This window comes from Canis aureus, chromosome 24 (assembly GCF_053574225.1).
Source record: "Canis aureus isolate CA01 chromosome 24, VMU_Caureus_v.1.0, whole genome shotgun sequence".
Classification (NCBI taxonomy): Eukaryota; Metazoa; Chordata; class Mammalia; order Carnivora; family Canidae; genus Canis; species Canis aureus.
In genome coordinates, this window is record NC_135634.1 from 51,232,722 (window position 1) to 51,253,744 (window position 21,023).

Here is a 21,023-nt window from a genome sequence, read left to right on the forward strand (position 1 = left end):
TTGTCCTTCTCTGATTGACTTACTTCACTCAGCATAATACCCTCCAGTTCCATCCACGTTGAAGCAAATGGTATTTGTCGTTTCTAATGGCTGAGGAATATTCCATTGTATACATAAACCACATCTTCTTTATCCATTCATCTTTCGATGGACACCGAGGCTCCTTCCACACGTTGGCTATTGTGGACATTGCTGCTATAAACATCGGGGTGCAGGTGTCCCGGTGTTTCATTGCATCTGCAACTTTGGGGTAAATCCCCAACAATGCAATTGCTGAGTCGTAGGGCAGGTCTATTTTTAACTCTTTGAGGATCCTCCACACAGTTCTCCAGAGTGGCTGCACCATTTCACATTCCCACCAACATTGTAATTTGATGTTTGTACTTTGATGTTATATCTAACAAATTGCTGACTAATCCCATGTCACAATAATTGACACTGATGTCTCTTTCACCTCTAATAGTTTTATAATTTTACCAAGTGCATTTATGTCTCTGTCCATTTTGGTTACTTTGTATGTGGTGTGATGTAAAGCTCTTGATGCATTCTTTTTCATGTGGATATTCAGTTTTCCCATCAATATTTGAAAAAAAGAGTCTTCACTGTTGGATAGTACCCTTGAGCCCCCTCGTGAAAATCGCAGGTATGTGAGTGTATTTCTGTTTTCTTGATTCCATTCCTTTGGTCTATGTCTATCATTGTGCAAGCACAACAGTGGTCTGGTTAAAAGACAGTTTTGAAATCAGTAAGTGTTAGCCCTCCTACTTTGTTCTTTTTAATATTGTTTTGGCTATTTAAGGTCGATATCTTAAAAAAAAGAATGTAATTGGAATTTCCATAGGATTACATTGAATCTGTATGTAAATGTGGAGATTACTACATCTTGACATTAGTAAATCTTCTAGTCCATGATCATGGGATATCTTTACATTTATGTAGGTCTTCTTTCATTTCTTTCAGCATTTTTTTCTGTATCTACTGAAATAATTGTGTGGGTTTTTTCCCCTAAATTCCATTTGTATGGTGTACTAAATTCAATGATTTTTCTATATTAATCCAGTATTGCTACCCTGAGATAACTCTCACTTGTTAATGCTGTATAATCTCTGTGAAGTTCTGCTGGGTTTGGCTTCCTTCAATTTTGATAAGGATTTTTGTATCTATATTCATAATACATATTGATCTTTAGCTTCATTTTCCTGCAATATCTTTGACCCCATTTAGTGTGAAAACAATACAGGCCTTATGAAATGTATTAGGAAGTGGTTTCTCCTATCTACATTTGAGACTTTGAGTTGTGTGTGTGTTAATTCTTGTATTCACTGTTAAAAGTCACCACTGAAACCCTCCGGTCCTGAACTTCTCTTTGTTAGAAAAGCGTTTTGGCTATTGATTCCATGTTTGTTGTATGTCTGCTCAGATTTTCTATTTCTCCTTGAGTCAGTTATGTTACACTGTTTCCAGGAATTGGTTCATTTCCTCTAGGTTAGCTCACTTGTTGGAATATGATTGCTCCAATATATTTATGATAATTTTTATTTCTGAAGATCAAAAGTCATGTGTCTGCTTTCATTTCTGATTTTAGAAATTTAAGTTTTCTGACTTTCTTGGTCAATCTACCCAAAGTTTGTCTAGCTGGTCAAAATTTTCAGAGAACTAGCTTCTTTTTTTTTTTTTAAAAAAAAGATTTTATTTATTTATTCATGAGAGACTCTGAGAGAGGGAGAGGCAGAGGTATAGGCAGAGGGAGAAGCAGGCTCCATTCACACAGGGAGCCTGATTTGGGACTTGATCCTGGGACACCAGGATCACACCCTGGGCCGAAGGCAGGCACCAAACCACAGAGCCACCCAGGCATCCTGAGAACTAGCTTTTAGTGTCTTTGATTGTAGTGTTTTATTTTACTCTCCTCTAATTCACTTATCTCTTCTCTAATCTTTATTATTCCATTCCATTCTATTTTCTTTTTTTTATGTGTTTGTTTCCCATTCTTCTTTTATTTTATTTATTTATTTTTTAAAAGACTTTTTTATAATAAATTTATTTTTTGTTGGTGTTCAATTTGCCAACATACAGAATAACACCCAGTGCTCATCCTGTCAAGTGCCCCCTCAGTGCCCGTCACCCAGTCACCCCCACCCCCCGCTCACTTCCTCTTCCACCACGCATTTGGGGAATATAAAAAATAGTGAAAGGGAATAAAGGGGAAAGGAGAAAAAAATGAGTGGGAAATGTCAGAGAGGGAGACAGAACATGAGAGACTCCTATTTTCTTTTTTTTTTATAAATTTATTTTTTATTGGTGTTCAATTTGCCGACATATAGAATAACACCCAGTGCTCATCCCATCAAGTGCCCCCCTCAGTGCCCGTCACCCTCGTTCTATTTTCTTTGAGCTTAGTTTTTTATTCCTTTCTACTCTCTTACCTAATATAGAAAGTTAATTATGCAACATAAATCTTTTTTTTAATATTGGTGTTTATAGCTATAAATTTCTGAGTCCTTCTTTCATTGCATCGCCTGAGTCTTGGGGTGTATTGTTTCCATTTTCATTATCTCATAATACTTTGTAATTTCCATTGTATTTTTTCTTGGACCCCCTGGTGATTTAAAGTGTTGTTGAGCTTCCACTTCAGCAGAAGTTCTGCTTAATCTGCTAATACTGGAGGAGTAATTCCCCTGTTGAGGACTGAGGCTCATGCTATCCCACAGTAATGAAAACCTCTCCAAGGTCTACTTTCAAGATTTTGTGCTGGAGGGATTTGGAGGTGGTCTGGAGACCCAGGCCATGCTCTTCACTGTGTTCCTAGCCCTGTACGTGGTGACTGTGCTGGGGAACATCCTCATGATCATCGTTATCACCCTGGATGCCCGCCTGCACTCCCCAATGTACTTCTTCCTCAAGAACCTCTCCTTCCTAGACTTGTGCTACTCATCTGTGATCACCCCCAATGCACTGGCCAACTTCTTCTCATCATCAAAGATCATCACCTTTGCAGGATGTGCCACCCAGTTATTCTTTTTCTCCCTGCTAGCCACAACTGAAGCCTTCCTCCTAGGTGTCATGGCCTACGACCGCTTCATGGCCATCTGTAGCCCCTTGCGCTACCCCATCACCATGTGCCAGTCTGCCTGCACTCGCCTGGTGCTGGGCGCCTACTGTGGAGGCTGCCTCAACTCTGTTGTGCAGACCAGCTTCACATTCCACCTCCCATTCTGCAGCTCCAACCGCATCAACCACTTCTTCTGTGATGTGCCCCCTCTGCTCCAGATCGCCTGTGGCAACACGACCATCAATGAACTTCTCTTGTTTGGCATCTGTGGGCTCATCATTGTGGGGGTGACGTTTGTGATCCTCATCTCCTATGGCTACATCATAGTGACCATCCTGAGGATGAGCTCAGGAGCTGGGAGACACAAGGTCTTCTCCACCTGTGGCTCCCACATGACTGCAGTGACCCTCTTTTTTGGGACCGTCTTTGTCATGTATGCCCAGCCAGGAGCAATTGAGTCCATGGAGCAGGGCAAGGTGGTCTCTGTCTTCTACACACTGGTCATCCCAATGCTCAATCCCCTCATCTACAGTCTGCGAAACAAGGATGTGAAGGAGGCCTTGTGGAGGCTGGGCCAGAAACACATGGCCATGTGAAGGATGTGGTGAAGGGAGTCTGAGAGTTTTGCAGGTTAGACAGAGGGGATAGTGTTTACCAGGACTCAGGTGTTTGAATTCTTAATTAACAGGAAGCAATTTCATTCATGTAAGAGGAATAAACTTTAGAGAGAGCTATATGCTGTACCTACAATCAACAATAATATATTGTGCCTTAGAAATTTATTAAATTGTATATCTTAGGATAAGTGACCCTTTCAGAGTACAATTTAAAAAGTGAGTTTTCAGTTAGGAAACGACCCTAGGGTTACAGGACAGAAGGTCATTGGGGCATGGGATAACTGGGAGATGGTCATTAAAATATGGGTGTGATGTGATGAGCAGGGTTGGTTATACGGAACTGATGAATTACTGAACACCACATCTGAAACAAGATATAGTAATTGTTGGCTAATGAAACATGTTTTAAAAATGTGCATTCCTAAATAGGCATTCATATAGTTAAATGAGGAAGTCCTAATCCCCTTCAACAGAACACTGAAGACAAGGGAATGAGAATCACTACTTACTCCTAAGGCTGGGACACAAACTAGGGGTGGTGGAAGGGGAGGTAGGCGGGTGGTGGGTGTGACTGGGTGACGGGCACTGAGGGGGGCGCTTGATGGGATGAGCACTGGGTGTTATTCTATATGTTGGCAAATTGAACACCAATAACAAATAAATTTATTAAAAAAAAAGAATCACTACTTACAAATGTGACAATTACAGTATACGGTAAAAAGATAAAAAATGCAGACCTGATGTTGGGTGTGATCAGATTTATGTAAAAGACAAGAACAATTTGGGAACCTGGGTGGCTCAGTGGTTGAGCATCATGCTCTATCGCTGGTGTCCAGGGATAGTAGCCCACGTGGGAGCTCTTGGAGGAGCCTGCTTCTCCCTCTGCCTCTATCTCTGCCTCTATCTCTGTGTCTCTCGTGAATAATAAATACAACTTTAAAAAAAAGAAAAAACAATTAAGTAAAAGACACAAGGGCACCCATGCCAACATCTCCCCAACAAGTGACATGATGGAAACCCCAGAACTCCCACAGGGCTGGGACAGTGATTGAGGTAAACAGTGGGGCATCCTCACTGCATGCCAACACATTCTAAGTGCTTGAATTTCTCAAAGATATTTTGGTTCTATGATTTAGAAAAGCAACCTCTTCCTGACCCCTCTGTAGGAACAGAAATGTATTCAGGGTGGTCTTCTTCCACTTCTGAGTCAGACTCTGCTGAGGAGCTGAAGGGAGGACGAGCTGCAGGGAGACCAACGGAGATGATCCCAGAGAGGATAGTTTTTCCTGACAGATCATTTCAGCTTGCAGATAATGGTATGAGTAAGGTGATGGGGAAAGGGGTGATGAAATGGCTTTGGGCTCAGGAGTTCACACCTGCCACCCCTGGGAGGACAGTCAACTCAGGGCCACAGCGAGGCTATTAGAGTTTATACTCATCTTCTGCTCACCCCCTGGGGACCACAGAAACTTCCGGATTTGAATACTTGGACGTGTAGGGGAGGGCAGGTCAGACAAACCTTGGTGACAGGAGAACCCAGGAGAACCAGGAGTCCCAGAGCACTCCAGAGGCCAGAACACAAACAAGCTCCCCTAATTGGCCATTCAAGGCTCCAAATCCCAGCTTTGCAGGAGGAGAGACCTTCCCAGCACAGTGACCCCAATGTGCAGGTCCTTGCCCTGCTGCCTGGATGATGCAATAAGACGTGGAAACTGAGGTGAGCTGAGACCCTTCCCTCCCATGAGCCTACCAAGATCAAGGAGCCTCCTGAAGCCTGAACCTCTGGTACCCGCCAGACTACCTGGGTCCCTGAGGGTCCTCCCCTGTCACTTCCCCACTCTCTCTTCATTGCATGGGAGACCTTAATGAAGGATGAAGGGTGAGAGTCCTCCTGCTAACCTCGTCATCATCAGCACGGATGTGGGCCAGGAGCTTGGGAGACCCTGGGAGAGCAGGTGCTGGCTGTGTGATGTTGAACAGTCATGACCCTCACCTGGAAGAAGTAAGAGTCAAGGCAGCCATCCCTCAGGGCTGCCAGGTATGAAGGACACCATGTGTGTAAGGGAGGCATTAGAGCTAAGGTAGACAGTAAGCACTCAGGGCTTGCCTCAGCATCTGAAGGGGTGACCCCCTCCTGCCCTGGCCAGCACTGTCTTGGACTTCAGGGTCATACCAGCTAAAGAGCCCGGTTTTCATTGTAAACAGAGATCACAGCACCAGGCTCCCTCGTGACCTGAAGTGCATTTCTCAGGCTCAAATCAGTAGGTCACCAGAGTACTGAGCACACCCTTCGAAGGGACATGGCCACAGGGTGAGGGATGCAGAAATACTATAGACCAGGGCCAGCCCTGGGAGCTCATGGCTCTGTAAAAAGGCCGACTTTACAACAAACAGTTGAAATTGATGGGACACAGGCAGTGAGGGGGGCATGACCAGGCTGCTGATGGCACAAACAGGAAACTGTTTGTCCCATCAGAGAGGGGACAGAGAGCCCATTGGGAGATGACAGCTGGTCACACACTAAAGTTGGATGGAGGTAGACAGACATCATGACAGATGGCGAGAATCAGAGAATCTCCGAGTATGATGTCCCTGTCTGGAGCTGAGGGTTCCAGTCCCTTTTGGGTTCCTCTCCAGGATCCCTCAGCTGGTGGGGAAGCTGTCACTCATTTGCATTAGGGAGCAATATGACATGAGGGAGGATTTGGTGACTCTGCACAAGGACCTCTGTGTGGGACACAAAGTAGGGAATGGGCAGGCTAGAGCTCATTATGAAACCATTGGGACCATTCACATGAGACATGAGAAGGGTCTTGAGTTGACAGGTGTGGTGGAGGCAGGGGGTCAATGCAGATTGTCAGGACACAGCCCAGGATGATCAGGGGAGAGGGAGACAGGTGTGGTGTGGCTCCTGGTGGTGACCTCCTCCACCTGGACCTGAGCAAGCAGTTTTGAACAGGATGACTTGGGTCCTTGAGGACCAACTGCCTTTGGATATCCAGGCTTTGAGAGTGAGTGACCTGAGCCTGACCTGTGATGAGCAGCTCTTCTCAGGCTGCGGTCCATGGTCAGCATCATGCTGCTTCCTGTTTACGGTTGTCTAGTTCTCTGCCAGGCAACACACCACAACTCACTAGTGCAGCTATGGTACTAACTTTGCCGGGAACAGGCTCCCCGTGGTCTCTCTGTATACCTGTGCGCACTTCCAGAGGGAAAGTGAAGACACAGGTGGGGAACAGGGATCCTCCACATCAGTAGAAAATGACAAACGTGTCCTGATTTACACTCCCTTCCAGTGGCTCCCGTCCGCAACGCCGCTGGTTACTGCCCCTCTGCTTAGTTTGAGACATTTGGGCGGGTGTGCAGGAGGACGTTTTTAACATGGGAACTTGCTTTCTCCTGATGATTAGCAGGATTGTACACATTTTCATATGTGTACAGCACATCTGGCTCCTCTCCTCTGGTGTCACTTCCTTGACTCTCTTTATTATGGATGTTCTCAAACACTCAGACATGGAACTAGAGCAATAATGGATTACATATTTGCACCAACCATCTTCAATAATTATCAATCTACAATCAATCATATCTAATCCCTCTCAACAGTGACTTTAAAGACAACTTCAATTTAACTATTCTCCACAAAGAAATTAATATTACCCTTAATATTATAAAAGTTCCATTTAGTGCTTTAATTGTCCAGATTGGCTCATGTTTCCTTTATACTTTGTTTTGGAACAGGATTCAATAACATCCATCCACTGTTCTCTGATGCCTCTAAAGTCTCTCATTCACTGGCTGCCTGTCCCTCTATTTTCTTTTTTTTTAAATAATAAATTTATTTTTTTATTGGTGTTCAATTTACCAACATACAGAATAACATCCAGTGCTTATCCCGTCAAGTGCCCCCCCTCAGTGTCCATCACCCATTCACACCCCCCCCGCCCTCCTCCCCTGCCACCACCCCTAGTTCATTTCCCAGTGTTAGGAGTCTTTATGTTCTGTCTCCCTTTCCGATATTTACTACCCATTTCTTCTCCCTTCCTTTCTATTCCCTTTCACTATTATTTATATTCCCCAAATGAATGAGAAGATATAATGTTTGTCCTTCTCCGATTGACTTATTTCACTTTCAATATTATTACTTCAACTTTTTTATTGAAGAAAACCGGTTTTTTATCCTGCAGTGCTTTTCACATACATCACAGGTGTTGCTGATGCTGTCCCTGTAGTGTTGATTAGCATATTGTGTTGCTTCTTACATTCTGGGAAACTGGTAGGTCCTAGAGGCTCAATCTGACTTACAATTGATTTTTGGTAAGAATATTTCATAACTATTGTGTGTACTTCCCCTCTGAGGTCCACCTGGCTGCATCTCTTGATTAATATTAACAGTGGTCATTAATCTTACCTAAACTGGATGTTTCATTAGGGGTTTATAAGATGAGAATACTCATATTCCGTATTTCAATCTTCATTTATTAGTTGCAATATTCTAAGGGAAAAATCCTTAAACAACTCTTTCCAGGCAGCCTGGGTGGCTCAGCAATTTAGCACCACCTTCAGCTCAGGGTGTGAACCTAGAGACCCGTGATCGAGTCCCACGTCGGGGTCCCTGCATGGAGCCTGCTTCTCCTTCTGTCTGTGTCTCTGCCTCTCTCTATCATGAATAAATAAATAAAATCTTTAAAAATAAGAATTGAGAAATGGGTGGGAAATATCAGAAATGGAGACAGAACATGAGAGACTCCTAACTCTGAGAAACGAACTAGGGGTGGTGGAAGGGGAGGAGGGCAGGGGGAGGGTGTGAATGGGTGGCGGGCACTGAGGGGGGCACTTGACGGGATGAGCACTGGGTGTTATTCTGTATGCTGGCAAATTGAACACCAATAAAAAATATTTTTATTATTAAAAAATAAGAATTAAAAAAATAAACAATTATTTCCCCACTGTGAGGGTCATTGTGTGGATTCCCTCAGCATCATCCTCCAAAGGAAGACAATGAAGGGGTTTTCTTCTTCAATATTATGAACTCATGAATTTTTAGAATGGTTGATGTGCTTCAATTAAATTCTCTCAGTTTAAAATGCTGGTGAATATTCTAGAGTCTTGTCTATTATGCATTACTTTTAATATTTTTTAATAATAAAATATTATTCGGCCCCTGGTTGAGTATCGCTGATGTGTGAGTTCATTTCTGTATTGTGATTCCATTCCTTTGGTCTATGTCTATCCTTGCGCAAGCACAACACTGTTCTGCTTCAAAGTCAGTTTTTAAGTCAGGAAGTGCTAGCCCTCCTACTTTGTCCTTTTCAAATATTGTTTCAGCTATTTAGGGTCAATTCTGAAAACAAAACAAAACAAAACAAAACAACCCCCCCCTGCATAAAAAAACAGGGAATTGGAATTTCCATAGGATTACATTGAATCCGTACATAAATATGGGGAGTACTACATCTTGACATTAGTAAGCCTTCCAGTCCATGATCATGGGATATCTTTACATTTATGTAGGTCTTCTTTCATTTCTTCTAGCAATGTCTTGTACTCTTCCTGTATCTACTAAGATGATCATGTAGTTTTTTCCCCTTAATTCCATTTGTATGGTGTATTACATTGAGTGACTTTTGTGTATTGACCTGTCTTTGCACTCCTGGGATAACTCTCACTTGGTTATGCTGTAGAATCCCTGTGAAGTTCTGCTGGATTTAGTTTACTTGGACTTGGATAAGGATTCTTATATCCATAGCCATTACATTTTGATACGTAGCTTCATTTCCTTGCAACAACTTTGACTCCGTTTAGTGTGAAAACAATACAGGCATTATGGAATGAATTAAGAAGTGTTTTCTCCATTGAAAGATGAATGAAGAAAGTCGATGGTATTTTGATAGGGATTGCATTAAACGTGTAAATTGCTCTGGGTAACATTGACATTTTCACAGTATTAATTCTGCCAATCCATGAGCATGGAATATTTTTCCATCTCTTTGTGTCTTCCTCAATTTCTTTCAGAAGTGTTCTATAGTTTTTAGGGTATAGATCCTTTACCTCTTTGGTGAGGTTTATTCCTAGGTATCTTATGCTTTTGGGTGCAATTGTAAACGGGATTGACTCCTTAATTTCTCTTTCTTCAGTCTCATTGTTAGTGTATAGAAATGCCACTGACTTCTGGGCACTGATTTTGTATCCTGCCACGCTGCCAAATTGCTGTATGAGTTCTAGCAATCTTGGCGTGGAGTCTTTTGGGTTTTCTATGTAGAGTATCATGTCATCTGCGAAGAGGGAGAGTTTGACTACTTCTTTGCCAATTTGAATGCCTTTAATGTCTTTTTGTTGTCTGACTGCTGAGGCTAGGACTTCCAGTACTATGTTGAATAGCAGTGGTGAGAGTGGACATCCCTGTCTTGTTCCTGATCTTAGGGGAAAGGCTCCCAGTGCTTCCCCATTGAGAATGATATTTGCTGTGGGATTTCATAGATGGCTTTTAAGGTGTCGAGGAATGTTCCCTCTATCCCTACACTCTAAAGAGTTTTGATCAGGAATGGATGCTGTATTTTGTCAAATGCTTTCTCTGCATCTATTGAGAGGTTCATATGGTTCTTGGTTTTTCTCTTGCTGATATGATGAATCACATTGATTGTTCTACTAGTGTTGAAGCAGCCTTGTGTCCAGGGATAAATCCTACTTGGTCATGGTGAATAATTTTCTTAATATACCGTTGGATCCTATTGGCTAGTATCTTGTTGAGAATTTTTGCATCCATGTTCATCAAGGATATTGGTCTACAATTCTCCTTTTTGGTGGGGTCTTTGTCTGATTTTGGAATTAAGGTCATGCTGGCCTCATAGAATGAATTTGGATGTACTCAATCTCTTTCTATATTTCCAAACAGCTTTAGTAGAATAGGTATGGTTTCTTCTTTAAACGTTTGATAGAATTCTCCTGGGAAGCCATCTGGCCCTGGACTTTTGTGTCTTGGGAGGTTTTTGATAACTGCTTCAATTTCCTCCATGGTTATTGGCCTGTTCAGGTTTTCTATTTCTTCCTGTTCCAGTTTTGGTAGTTTGTGGCTTTCCAGGAATGCGTCCATTTCTTCTAGATTGCCTAATTTATTGGCGTATAGCTGTTCATAATATGTTTTTAAAACCGTTTGTATTTCCTTAGTGTTGGTAGTGATCTCTCCTTTCTCATTCATGATTTTATTAATTTGAGTCTTCTCTCTCTTCTTTTTAATAAGGCTGGCTAATGGTTTATCTATCTTATTAATTCTTTCAAAGAACCAACTCCTGGTTCGGTTGATCTGTTCCACAGTTCTTCTGGTCTCAATTTAGTTGAGTTCTGCTTGAATCTTTATTAACTCTCTTCTTCTGCTGGGTTAGGATCTATTTGCTGTTTTTTCTCTAGCTCCTTTATGTGTAAGGTTAGCTTTTGTATTTGAGTTCTTTCCAGTTTTTGAATGGATGCTTGTAGGACTGCTTTTGCTGCATCCCAAAGATTTTGAATGGTTGTATCTTCATTCTCATTAGTTTCCACGAATCTTTTTAATTCTTCCTTAATTTCCTGATTGACCCTTTCACCTTTTAGCAGGATGGTCCTTAACCTCTACGTGTTTGAGGTCTTTCCAAACTTCTTGTTGTGATTTAGTTCTAAGTTCAAGGCATTATGGTCTGAGAATATGCAGGGGACGATCCCAATCTTTTGGTATTGGTTCAGGCCTGATTTGTTACCCAGTATGTGGTCTATTCTGGAGAAAGTTCCATGTGCACTTGAGAAGAATGTGTATTCAGTTGAGTTTGGATGTAAAGTTCTGTAGATATCTGTGAAATCCATCTGGTCCAGTGTATCATTTAAAGCTCTCGTTTCTTTGAAGATGTTGTGCTTAGAAGACCTATCGAGTATAGAAAGAGCTAGATTGAAGTCACCAAGTATAAGTGTATTATTATCTAAGTATTTCTTCACTTTGGTTATTAATTGATTGATATATTTGGCAGCTCCCACATTCGGGGCATATATATTGAGGATTGTTACGTCCTCTTGTTGGATAGATCCTTTAAGTACGATATAGTGTCCCTCTTCATCTCTCACTACAGTCTTCGGGGTAAATTTTAGTTTATCTGATATAAGGATGGCTACCCCTGCTTTCTTTAGAGGACCATTTAAATGGTAAATGGTTCTCCAACCTTTTATTTTCAGGCTGTAGGTGTCCTTCTGTCTAAAATGAGTCTCTTGTAGACAGCAAATAGATGGTTTCTGCTTTTTTATCCAGTCTGAAACCCTGCGCCTTTTGACGGGGTCATTAAGCCCGTTCACATTCAGAGTTACTATTGAAAGGTATGAGTTTAGTGAAAAAAAAAAGAAAGATGAATGGATAAAGAAGCTGTGGTCTATGTATACAATGGAATATTCCTCAGCCATTAGAAATGACAAATACCCACTATTTGCTTCGACATGGATGGAACTGGAGGGTATTATGCTGAGTGAAATAAGTCAATCAGAGTAGGACAAACATTATATGGTCTCATTCATTCAGGGAATATAAAAAATAGTAAAAGGGTGAAAGGGAATAAAGGTGAAAGGAAAGAAAATGAGTGAAAATATCAGTGAGGGTGACAAAACTTGAGAGACTCCTCACTGGGAACAAACAAGGGGTAGTGGAAAGGATGGTGGGAAGGGGGTTGGGGTGACTGGGTGATGAGCACTGAGGGGGGCATTTGGTGGGATGAGGACTGGGTGTTATGCTATATGTTGGCAAATTGAACTTCAATAAAAAAATAAAAAGGAAAAGAAAAAAGAAGTGTTTCCTCCTATCTACTTTTTAGACTTTGAGCATACTTGTGTTAATTCTGTATTCGCTGATAAAAGTCACCACTGAAACCATCTAGTCCTGATCTTTTTTTTGTTAGAAATGTTTTTAGACTTGTGATTCATTCTGTTATATGTCTGCTCAGATTATATATTTCTCGAGTCAGTTATGTTTTATTTTACAAAAGAAAATTTTCTTATAAATTTATTTTTTATGGATATGGATGTCCCTATATATTTTAACTCAAACCCTCATTCCTGACTTTTCTATCCTTTTGTCTCTCAATATCTCACTCTAAATACTTTCTACTGATCTGTATTCTAGTTCACAAATTTTCTCCTTAGCTATTTCTACTCTGTGAAGTACATTCATTGAGTTCCTAATTTTAGCTACTGTACTTCCAAAAAGTTACATATTAGTCTCTTCATTGTTTGTTCATTTGGCTATAATTCTTAGTCTGAACGTTTCCTTTACACATAATAACTTTAGAGTTGGTGTGTCAACTCCAAAATCAAGAACCTCTTTGAGTTTTTCTATTGTTTCTGAATTTTTAATCCATATTGCAGGAACTCTTCAATTTTAAAATTCTGTCTGGCAGTATTGACAGAAAACATTTATAGATATACAATGGAATATTACTCAGTCATTAGAAATGACAAATACCCACCATTTGCTTCAACGTGGATGGAACTGGAGGGTATTATGCTGAGTGAAGTAAGTCAATCAGAGAAGGACAAACATTATATATTCTCATTCATTTGGGGAATATAAATAATAGTGAAAGGGAATATAAGGGAAGGGAGAAGAAGTGTGTGGGAAATATCAGAAAGGGAGATAGAACATAAAGACTCCTAACTCGGGAAAACAAACTAGGGGTGGTGGAAAGGGAGGAGGGAGGGGCGTGGGAGTGAATGGGTGATGGGTACGGAGGGGGGCACTTGACGGGATGAGCACTGGGTGTTATTCTGTATGTTGGCAAATTGAACACCAATAAAAAATAAATTTATTATAAAAAAACTTTTATAGATAACACCTGTGGTCTAGGATGATGTGTCTTCCTCTTGAGATATGCTTATTTTTGCAAAGTGTCAGAGGCGCTAGCACTCAGTTCACATATTAATACAGTTTCAGGGATTGAAATGGTCAGGAGCTGAGCTGCATACCTACTCCTGATTTATTTCACTCCTATGGTGCATCTAGCATTGTCCCTGGTAACCAACCACTGTAGCAGGAGTTCCACACAACAGTCAAACCCTCACTGATAACCACCTGCCCTCACAGATTCTTCTGCAAAAAGGGGTTATGTAACAAGGAGAAATAAGCTCTCAGTAATGAAATCTGAGGGCCTATGTGTTTATCTTGAAATTTTTAAAATAATTCTTCACTAACCCATTAACTCTCTTTTACCTTCAATCAGATTTTGGTTTTGTTATCTTTTCTAAATTATCTTCAGCAGAAGTTTAGCTTGACCTACTTAATCTGCTAATACTGGAGGTGTAATTCCCGTGGTGAGGACTGAGGTTCATGCCATCCCACAGTAATGGAAACCTCTCCATGGCCTACTTTCAAGATTTTGTGCTGGAAGGATTTGGAGGTGGCCTTGAGACCCAGGCCCTGCTCTTTGCTGTGTTCCTGGCCCTGTATATGGTGACTGTACTGGGCAACATTCTCATGATCATTGTTATCACCCTGGATGCCCGCCTGCACTCCCCAATGTACTTCTTCCTCAAGAACCTCTCCTTTGTGGACTTGTGCTACTCATCTGTCATTGCCCCAAATGCACTGGCCAACTTCTTCTCCTCGTCCAAGGTCATCACCTTTGCAGGATGTGCCACCCAGTTTTTCTTTTTATCTCTGCTGGCCACAACAGAAGGCTTCCTCCTGGGTGTTATGGCCTATGACCGCTTCATGGCCATCTGTAGCCCCTTGCGCTACCCCAGCACCATGTGCCAGTCTGCCTGCACTCGCCTGGTGCTGGGCGCGGTCTGTGGAGGCTGCTTCAACTCTGTTGTGCAGACCAGCTTCACATTCCACCTCCCATTCTGCAGCTCCAACCACATCAACCACTTCTTCTGTGATGTACCCCCTCTGCTCCAGATCGCCTGTGGCAACACGGCCATCAATGAACTTCTCTTGTTTGGCATTTGTGGGTTCATGATTGTGGGTGTGACATTTGTGATTCTCATCTCCTATGGCTACATCACAGTGACCATCCTGAGGATGCGCTCGGCAGCTGGGAGGCACAAGATCTTCTCCACCTGTGGCTCCCACATGACTGCAGTGACCCTCTTTTTTGGGACTCTCTTTGTTATGTACGCCCAGCCAGGAGCAATTGAGTCCATGGAGCAGGGCAAGGTGGTCTCTGTCTTCTACACGCTGGTCATCCCAATGCTCAATCCCCTCATCTACAGTCTGCGAAACAAGGATGTGAAGGAGGCTGTGCAGAGGCTGGGCCAGAAACACATGACCATGTGATGAAGTGTGTCCCGAATACTTGATGGAGTATATGGAGGTTTCCCCAGTGGGGTGGAGGAGTTATTATTTAGCAGACATAAACTTCTGTCAACAAGAAGAAACACTTTAGCAATGTGCTGTACATGTACCTACAATCAATAATGATATACTGTGCCCTTAAAAATATTAAGCAGTAGATCTCAGGTTAAGTGCCCTCTTCAGAATAAAGTTTTAAAATGATTCTTCTATATAGGAAACAAACTTAGGGTTTATGGAGGGGAGGGTGTGGGTAACTGGATCTGGGCAACAAGGTGGGCTTATGACGCGATGAGCACCTAGTGTCACACTCAACTGATGATTTATTGAAAACTACATCTGAAATTACTGCTATAGTGTATGTTAGCTTACCAAATTAATTTTACAAATGTACAATCCTAAACAGCCATTCACAGATTGAAATGAGAAAGTCTTGGTCCCGCACACAATGGAACACTGAGACCCTGAAAGAGAACGTCACTGTTGTAGAACGTGAGGATTACACAGTATTTGATAAAAGATTAAAAATTCAGACCTGCTCTGGGTGTGGTCATATATCTGTAATGGAAAAACAAGTTAAATGAAATACAATGCACCCTCAGGCCTCCTCCTCCCCAAAGATGCAGAAGTAGAAACCCCAAATCTCCAGAGTTGGGACAGTGATTGGTGTAAACAGAGGGGCATCCTCACTGCAGGCCACACACTTTCTATGTGCTTGAATTTTTCAGGCACATTTCAGTTTCATACTTTTTAAAAACAACCTCCAACTAATCCTCCCTCAGGAACAGAAATGTATTCAGAGTTGTCTTCTCCCCACATGGATTAGCGTCGGCTGCACAGAGACCAGCAGCAAGCAGAGAAGAACCCAGAGAGGATTGTCTTTCCAGACAGATCTTTTGAGCTCACAGAAGAATGGTATGCCTAATGATGGAGGGAAGCGTTGATGAAATGGCTTTGGGCTCAGGAGTTCGAAACCTGCTGCCCCAGGGACAATAGTCCACTCAAGGTCACAGCATCTGCTCTTAGTCTATGCTCTTCTCCTGATACCTGGGGCCCCAAGAGACTTCTGGGCTTTGGAGCCTGGCCATGTAGGGGAGGGGGTGTCAGACAAAGCTTGCTGACAGGGGAACCCAGGAGAACTGTCCCAGTTGGAACAGGATTCAATAACATCCTTACACTGTGTTCTCTTGATGACTCTTGAATCTCTAACTCATTGGCTGCCTGTCCCTCTATTTTCATGTCAAAATTATTACTGCACTTTATTTATTGTACAAACAGGTTCTTTATCCTGCAAACCACCTTATGTCCTTTTGCTCCTTATATTTCCAGTACTTGGTAGGTCCTAAAGTCTCACTCTAATTCATGATTGATATTTGGCAAGAATATTTCATAAGAGTTGTTTCTATTACCACTGAGAAGTCCACCTGGCTGCATCTCTTCCTTTTTTAATATTAGTGGATATCAGTAATCTTACCTAAACTCATTATTTCATTAGGGGTTTATAAGATGATAATATCCAAATTCTGTTTTTTAATCTTCATTTATTAGTAGCAATATTCTGTAAAGCAAATTTGCTCGAGACAAAAATTTCCTCACTGTGAGGGTCACTGCTTGAATTCCCTCAGCATCAGCTTCCAAAGGTAACCAATGAGGGGGTTTTTATTTTTGGTATTATGAATTCTGGGGATTTTGTTTAGCATAATCGATGTGCTTCAAGTAAATTCTATCAGTGAAAATGCTAGTGAATGTTCTTATTTCACCATTATTATTTTTTAGTTTTAACATTTTAAACTGAGGAATAATTCTCATTGACACAAAAGTGACAATTTTACCACTTCAAAGTGTTAATCAAGTGTGATGTTTCATTTCTAATTATATCCACAGTGAGCAACTCTCTGGTTCCAGAATAGTTTCATCGCACACAAAAAAACGCTATTCCGGTCAGCACGCTCCTTTCCCTCTCCCCCAACCATATTTTGGTAAATACAAACACACTTCTGTCCCTATTCTGCACATTTTATATAAATGGACTTACAGGATATTTAGCCTTTGGTGTCAAGCTTCATTTACTCAGCATAATGTTTTCAAGTCTCATCCATGTTCTGTCTTGTAGTAGATCATTATTCCCTTTGGGGCTCCAGGTGGATCACCTAGCTCAGCATCCGACTCTTGCTTTGGGCTCAGGTCATGATCTCAGGGTTGTGAGCAAGCCCCATATGGGCCTCCATTCTGGGCATGGATCCTACTTAAGATTCCCCCTCTCCCCTTCTCTCCCTCTGCCCCTCCCCCTGCTCACTTGTGTGCTCTCTCCCTACCCCCCACCCAAAAGAACCTTACTTCTTAAATGGCTGAATATTGATTTTTCCACTGTATGAATATTTCACATTTTTTAATCTCTTTACCATTTGATGCACATTTGGCTTGCATTAGCTTTTTACCTTATGAATATTGCTATTATGCACATTTGTGAAGGGGCTTTTATGTGAACATATATTGTCATTTCTCCTGGGCACATCCCTACATGTGGATTAGGGTGGGTCGTAGGGAAGCTCTACATCTAACTTTCTGAGGGATGGCAGGACTACTTTCTACAGAGGCTGTACCACCATTATGAGGTTATGATTTTTTCCATATTCTCACCAACATTTGTTCTTCTCTATCATAAAAAAATTGTAGGCATTCTAATAAATGAACGAAATCTCATAGTAGTTTGTTCCACATTTCCCTAATGACTAATGACATTCTGCATCTTCTCTTATTGGCCAGGTATATATTTTTTTTTGGAGAAATGCCCATGCAAGCCCTTTGCCCAATTTAAATTTGTGATTCTGTGACTGAGTTGGAAGTTTTCTCTATATTCCATGGATACAAGATCCTTATTAGATATATGTAATTTGTCAAAAGTAAATACCTTAATATAGGTTTTGTCTTCATCCTCTTGAAAGTGTTCTTTGATGCACAATATTTTAATTTTGAGGAAGTTCAATTTGTCTGTTTTATCTTATTTATTTATTTATTTATTTATTTATTTATGTTTGTACTCTGATGTCATGTTTAAGAATTTGCTGACTAATCCCATGTCAGAATAATTGCCTCTGATGTCTCTTTCACCTCTAATAATTTTATAATTTCAGCACGTCCACTTCTGGATTCTCTAATCTGTTCCATTGATCTATGTGTCTGTTTTTGTGCCAGTACCACACTGTCTTGATGACCACAGATTTGTAGTACAACCTAAAATCTGGCATTGTGATGCCCCTAGATATGTTTTTTTTTTAATATTCCCCTGGCTCTTCAGGGTTTTTATGATTCCACACAAATCTTAAGATAATTTGTTCCAAGTCTCTGAAGAAAGTCCATGGTATTTTGATAGGGATTGCATTAAACGTGTACATTGCCCTGGGAACCATTGACATTTTCACAATACTAATTCTTCCAATCCATGAGCATGGAATATTTTTCCATCTCTTTGTGTCTTCCTCAATTTCTTTCAGAAGTGTTCTGTAGTTGTTAGGGTATAGATCTTTTACCTCTTTGATTAGGTTTATTCCTAGGTATCTTATGCTTTTGGGTGCACTGGTAAATGGAATTGACTCCTTAATTTCTCTTTCTTGGTGGGTATTTGTCGTTTCTAATGGCTGAGTAATATTCCATTGTATAAATAAACATTATATGGTCTCATTTATTTGGGGATTATGGGAAATGGTGGAAAAGAATAAAGGGGAAAGGAGAAAAATGAGTGGGAAATATCAGAAAGGGAGACTGAACAATAGAGACTCCTAACTCTGGGAAACAAACTAGGGGTGGTGGAAGGGGAGGTGGGTGCAGAGTGGGGGTGAATGGATGATGGGCACTGAGGGGGGCACTTGATGGGATGAGCACTGGGTGTTATTCTGTATGTTGGCAAATTGAAAACCAATAAAAAATAAATTTATAAAAATATTTATCTTTCTTCAGTCTCATTGTTAGTGTATAGAAATGCCACTAATTTCTGGGCATTGATTTTGTATCCTGTCATGCTGCCAAATGCTGTATGAATTCTAGCAATCTTGGGGTGGAGGCTTTTGGGTTTTCTATGTAGAGTATCATGTCATCGGCGAAGAGGGAGAGTTTGACTTCTTCTTTGCCAATTCGAATGCCTTTAATGTCTTTTTGTTGTCTGATTGCTGAGGCTAGGACTTCCAGTACTATGTTGAATAACAGTGGTGAGAGTGGACATCCCTGTCTTGTTCCTGACTTAGAGGAAAGGCTCCCAGCGCTTCCCCATTGAGAATGATATTTGCTGTGGGCTTCTCGTAGGTGGCTTTTAAGATTTGAGGCATGTTCCCTCTATCCCTACACTCTGAAGGGTTTTGATCAGGAATGGATGCTGTATTTTGTCAAATGCTTTCTCTGCATCTAATGAGAGGATCATATGGTTCTTGTTTTTTCTTTTGCTGATATGATGAATCACATTGATTGTTGAGGTAAAGCTCTTGATGCATTCTTTTTCATGTGGGTATTCAGTTTTCCCATCAATATTTGAAAAAGGACTCTTTTTTCACCGTTGGATGTGGCCTTTGGGCCCCCTTGTGAAAATCGCAAGTGTGTGAGTTTATTTCTGTTTTCTTGATTCCATTCCTTTGGTCTATGTCTATCCTTGTGCATGCACAACAGTGGTCTGATTTAAAGACAGTTTTGAAACCAGGAAGTGTTAGCCCTCTTACTTTGTTCTTTCAAATGTTGTTTTGGCCATTATATGGTCTCATTCATTTGGGGAATTTAAAAAATAGTGAAAGGAAATAAAGGGGAAAGGAGAGAAAATGAGTGGGAAATATCAGTGAGGGAGATGAACATGAGAGACTCCTAACCCTGGGAAACGAACAAAGGGTAGTGGAAGAGGAGGTGGGTGGGGGCAGTTGGGGTGACTGGGTGACAGGCATTGAGGGGTCACTTGAGAGGATAAGCACTGGGTGTTATGGTACATGTTGGGAAATCGAACTCCAATAAAAAATATACAAAAAATTAAATATTGTTTTTGGCTATTTAGGGTTGATTTCTGCAAAAAAAAAAAAGTAACTAGAATTTCCATAGGATTACATTGAATCTGTATGTAAATGTAGAGATTACTACATCTTGACATTAGTAGGTCTTCCACTCCTTGATCATGGGATATCTTTACATTTAGCAGGTCTTCTTTAATTTCTTTCAACATTTTTTTTATATCTAAGGAGAATATTTTTGGTTTATTTTCCCCTAACTTCCATTTGTATGGTATACTAAATTAAATGATTTTACTATATTTTTAAAATTTTACTTATTTATTTATTTATTTATTTATTTATTTATTTATTTATGAGAGACACACAGAGAGAGAGAGGCAGACCACAGGCAGAGGGAGAAGCAGGATCCATGCAGGGAGCCCGACATGGGACTCAATCCTGGGACTCCAGGACCACGCCCTAGGCAGAATGCAGGTGGTAAACTGCTGAGCCACACAGGGATTCCTGATTTTTCTATATTGATTCAGTATTGCTACCCTGGGATACTCTCACTTGTTTATAATGTATAATCCCCGTGAAGTTCTGCTGGATTTGGCTTGCTTCAATTTTGATAAGGATTTTTGTATCTATATTCATAAGACATATTGATCTTTAGCTTAATTTTCTTGCAATATCTTTGACCCCATTTAGTGTGAAATGTACGCCATATGAAGGCCTTATGAAATGTATTAGGAAGTGGTTTCTCCTATCTACATTTTAGACTTTGAGTTGTGCATGTGTTAATTCTTGTATTCACTGGTAAAAGTCACCACTGAAACCCTCTGGTCCTGGACTTCTCTTTGTTAGAAAAGCGTTTTGACTATTGACTCCATCTGTTTGTTGTATGTCTGCTCAGATTTCCTATTTCTCCTTGAGTCAGTTCTGTTACACCGTTTCCAGGAATTGGTTCATTTCGTCTAGGTTAGCTCACTTGTTGGAATACGATTGTTCCAATATATTATGGTAATTTTTATTTCTGAAGATCAAAAGTCATGGGTCTGCTTTCATTTCTGATTTTAGAAATTTAAGTTTTCTGA

General features: G+C 41.0%; 2 protein-coding genes across 2 annotated transcripts; both read left to right on the forward strand.

Annotated features, from left to right (window-relative positions):
• The first annotated feature begins 2,620 nt into the window (after positions 1 to 2,620).
• LOC144296566 (olfactory receptor 9S13-like) lies at positions 2,621 to 4,185 on the forward strand. Its single transcript, XM_077869678.1, has one exon. The coding sequence runs from the start codon at positions 2,698 to 2,700 to the stop codon at positions 3,646 to 3,648; it is 951 nt and encodes a 316-aa protein (XP_077725804.1). The 5' UTR covers positions 2,621 to 2,697; the 3' UTR covers positions 3,649 to 4,185.
• Positions 4,186 to 13,914: 9,729 nt separating this feature from the next.
• Positions 13,915 to 15,136, forward strand: LOC144296568 (olfactory receptor 9S13-like). Its single transcript, XM_077869679.1, has one exon. It carries the CDS (start codon positions 14,000 to 14,002, stop codon positions 14,948 to 14,950), a length of 951 nt encoding a protein of 316 aa, XP_077725805.1. The 5' UTR covers positions 13,915 to 13,999; the 3' UTR covers positions 14,951 to 15,136.
• The last annotated feature ends 5,887 nt before the right edge of the window (positions 15,137 to 21,023 follow it).